The sequence below is a fragment of the Oenanthe melanoleuca genome, unplaced genomic scaffold, assembly GCF_029582105.1.
Source record: "Oenanthe melanoleuca isolate GR-GAL-2019-014 unplaced genomic scaffold, OMel1.0 S044, whole genome shotgun sequence".
In the NCBI taxonomy this organism is placed as follows: Eukaryota; Metazoa; Chordata; class Aves; order Passeriformes; family Muscicapidae; genus Oenanthe; species Oenanthe melanoleuca.
The window spans coordinates 28,730-32,067 of record NW_026612693.1 but is presented as its reverse complement, the minus strand read 5'-3'; the positions used below and the strand labels follow the sequence as shown (position 1 = coordinate 32,067).

The following is a 3,338-nucleotide window of genomic DNA, read 5'->3' as shown; positions in this document are numbered from 1 at the left end:
ACAGCAGCCATGCAGAAAGGGACCTGGGGACACTGATGGACAGCAGGCTGGACATGAGCCAGCAGAGTGCCCAGGTGGCCAAGAAGGCCAATGGCTCCTGTCCTGGATCAGGAATGGTGTGGCCAGCAGGACCAGGGCCGTGATTCTTCCCCTGTGCTCAGCACTGGTTGGGCAGCACCTCAAGTGCTGTGTCCAGATCTGGGGAACCCAATTTAGGAAGGACATGGAGGGGCTGGAGCATGTCCAGAGAAAGGCAACAAGGCTGGTGAGGGGTCTGGAACACAAGTCCTGTGAGGATTGGCTGAGGGAGCTGGGGATATTTATCCTGGAGAAGAGGAGGCTCAGGGAGACATAGAAGTGTCAGGACACAGGTTGCACTTGATGATCTCCAAGGTCTTTTCCAGCCTTGCTGATTCTGGGATTCTTTGAAACCACCCCTGGAGTAGTTGCAGGATGAGCCCTGGGCCTCCTCTTCACAAGGTCCAGCAGCCCAGGTCCCTCAGCTTCTCCACACAGCCCCAAAGCCCATCCTGTCAGTCCTGCAGAGCCTGTCCAGCCCCTCCTCACTGCCCAGAACAGGGAGCCCCACACCCAGACACACCAGCCCAGATGTGCCCCCCTGGCCTGTGGTGCCTCTGGCAAGGGAACAGCATGAGGCACTGCAGGACCCTGCAGACAATTCCTGAAGCACCTGTAGGATGATCCTGCTCCCAAAGTGACATTCCCATGGTACCAGGTCAGGAAATGAAATGGGGAGTGTGCCGGAGAGGAAAGGGATACCAGTGATGGGCTTTTTGCAGAGGAGGGAAGAAGGGTATGACGCAGAGGAAGAAATATGAAGCAGGAAAGAGTAAAGAAAGCAAAGGTGCAGCAAAGAAAATGCCTGGGGCAGTTTCGGAGTGGCTGCCAGGCAGCCCTGACTCTAAGCAACAACATCTGCAGTGGGACAGGGAACTCACAGCTCATGGGAACAAGCTTTCTGGCTGACTGCAGAGGCCACGACAAACCTGAGTGGTTTCCCTCCCGTCCCCAGCCCTTGCTGGCCCCAGGGGCTGATGGCATTTGTGCTCACTCAGCTCCATCTCCCCACAGCAGCACCAAGGGGGTGCTGACGCCTGCTCTGTGCAGTGCAAACAGGGGCTCCTGAGCCAGTGCTGCCGTGTCTGTGCCTGCAAGGATGCGGCACCTGTGTGAGCTGGGGGAGAGGCCAGGGCTGCAGAGGGGGGATGTTGCTGGCAGGTGCATGAAGACGCTCTGGGACGCTGCCCTGGGCTGTCCAGTGCAGTGGGGATGGATCAGCCCCTGCTCTGCTGCTCCTTGCCAGGGTCTCCCCCTTGCAGGGACCTTGCAGAGCACCAGCCATGTTGTTTGCCCCCAGCCTGCCCATGGCCAGCCTGGGGCTGCTCACGGGGGTTTTCTCTGCTCAGCATTGGCCTGGCCAAGTGTTGTGGAGAGAGCCTGACCAAGGAGCCTGGAGCCCCCAGGCCCTGGCCTGAGGCGTCAGCGCTGCCCCAGCAGTGCCCATGGCCTGTCCCTGCTGCAGCCCCGGCACTGCCACCCCCCAGGGCTGTGCCCAGCCCCGAGAGCACTCAGGCCCTGCAGCAACACGAGGGGCAGGAGGGCAGCGGGGCAGTGGCACGGGAGCAGCACTGGCAACACCAAGTGCTGCTGCTGCTGGGCACAGCTGCTGGGTCAGAACTGATCTGCCCCAGGTCTGCACACAGACATTGCTGCTGCAGCTCCAGAGAAGGGATCAAAATGGGGATCTGCAGTGAAAACTTTGCTGGGAGATCCTTTAGTTCATTTAAGGCCCCTGAGAGCGCAGCCCCACATTGTCGCATTTTGTAGCCACAGGGAAGGTGGAATCAAACCAAATGAGAAATGGCACAAACAATGACATTTCTTTATGGACAGTATTAAAAAAAAGGTAAAACAAGGTAAAAGAACCTCTAAAATGAAACCAAGAAGAACTGTCAAAGATGACTTTTATTACAAATTATTTGCATAAATTGGCCAGGAGTTTAATGTTTCTGAAAGCAACCAGTCAGCAGTCTCCACACTTCAGCCTTGAGCTCCTGGCTCCTCAGGCTGTAGATGAGGGGGTTCAGGGCTGGAGGCACCACCGAGTAAAGGACTGACAGTGCCACATCCAGGGATGGAGAGGAGATGGAGGGGGGTTTCAGGTTGGCATATGTGGCAGTGCTGAGGAACAGGGAGAGCACAGCCAGGTGAGGGAGGCAGGTGGAAAAGGCTTTGTGCCGTCCCTGCTCAGAGGGGATTCTCAGCACAGCCCTGAAGATCTGTACATAGGAGAAAACAATGAACACAAAACATATGACTCCGAAACAGACACTAACAGCAAGGAGCCCAAGTTCCCTGAGATAGGATTTGGAGCAGGAGAGTTTGAGGATCTGTGGGATTTCACAGAAAAACTGGCCCAGGTTATTGCCATGGCACAGGGGCAGGGAAAATGTATTGGCTGTGTGCAGCAGTGAATAGAGAAAGCCACTGGCCCAGGCAGCTGCTGCCATGTGGGCACAAGCTCTGCTGCCCAGGAGGGTCCCGTAGTGCAGGGGTTTGCAGATGGACACGTAGCGGTCGTAGCACATGATGGTCAGGAGGAAATACTCTGTTGAAATGAAGAACATAAAGAAGAAGGTCTGAGCCGCACACCCAGAGTAGGAGATGTTCCTGGTGTCCCAGAGGGAATTGTGCATGGCTTTGGGCACAGTGGTGCAGATGGAGCCCATGTCGCTGAGGGCCAGGTTGAGCAGGAAGAAGAACATGGGGGTGTGCAGGTGGTGGCTGCAGGCTACGGCGCTGATGATGAGGCCGTTGCCCAGGAGGGCAGCCAGGGAGATGCCCAGGAAGAGGCAGAAGTGCAGGAGCTGCAGCTGCCACGTGTCTGCCAGTGCCAGCAGGAGGAAGTGGCTGATGCAGCTGTTGTTGGACATTTCTTCACTCAGGACATCATAGACTGTTGAAAGAAGACATTGACAAGCTGGGACAGATTTCCTTGGGTCAATCCTATGCTAATTTTTTTCACAAAAAATTACTTCTCTTTTTTGGAGGAAATTTCACTTACGTTGTTTTATTATTTTTAGTTCAGGTTTTTCCTGCTGAATTACTCCCTCATGTTCAGCATTGCTCTCAGCCTGAACACTGGAGAGCACAGAGGGAAAAAATGGTTCCCTGTACTCCAGTACAATGAGACTGCTGATCCCACACAGGTGCCCTTTGCTAATTTTATCTCTATTTCAGGGTGACTGCACTTAAGATATGCTTGAAAATAAAGTGAACTCTTTGTAAGGTCCGATTTAAAAGTCAGTTTTTCTAAA

At 54.6% G+C, this 3,338-nt stretch overlaps 1 protein-coding gene across 1 annotated transcript; it reads right to left on the bottom strand.

Annotated features, from left to right (window-relative positions):
• Nucleotides 1–2,021: 2,021 nt before the first annotated feature.
• On the bottom strand, nucleotides 2,022–2,954 carry LOC130266445 (olfactory receptor 14C36-like). The gene has a single exon (XM_056515713.1). The coding sequence runs from the start codon at nucleotides 2,952–2,954 to the stop codon at nucleotides 2,022–2,024; it is 933 nt and encodes a 310-aa protein (XP_056371688.1).
• Nucleotides 2,955–3,338: the final 384 nt, after the last annotated feature.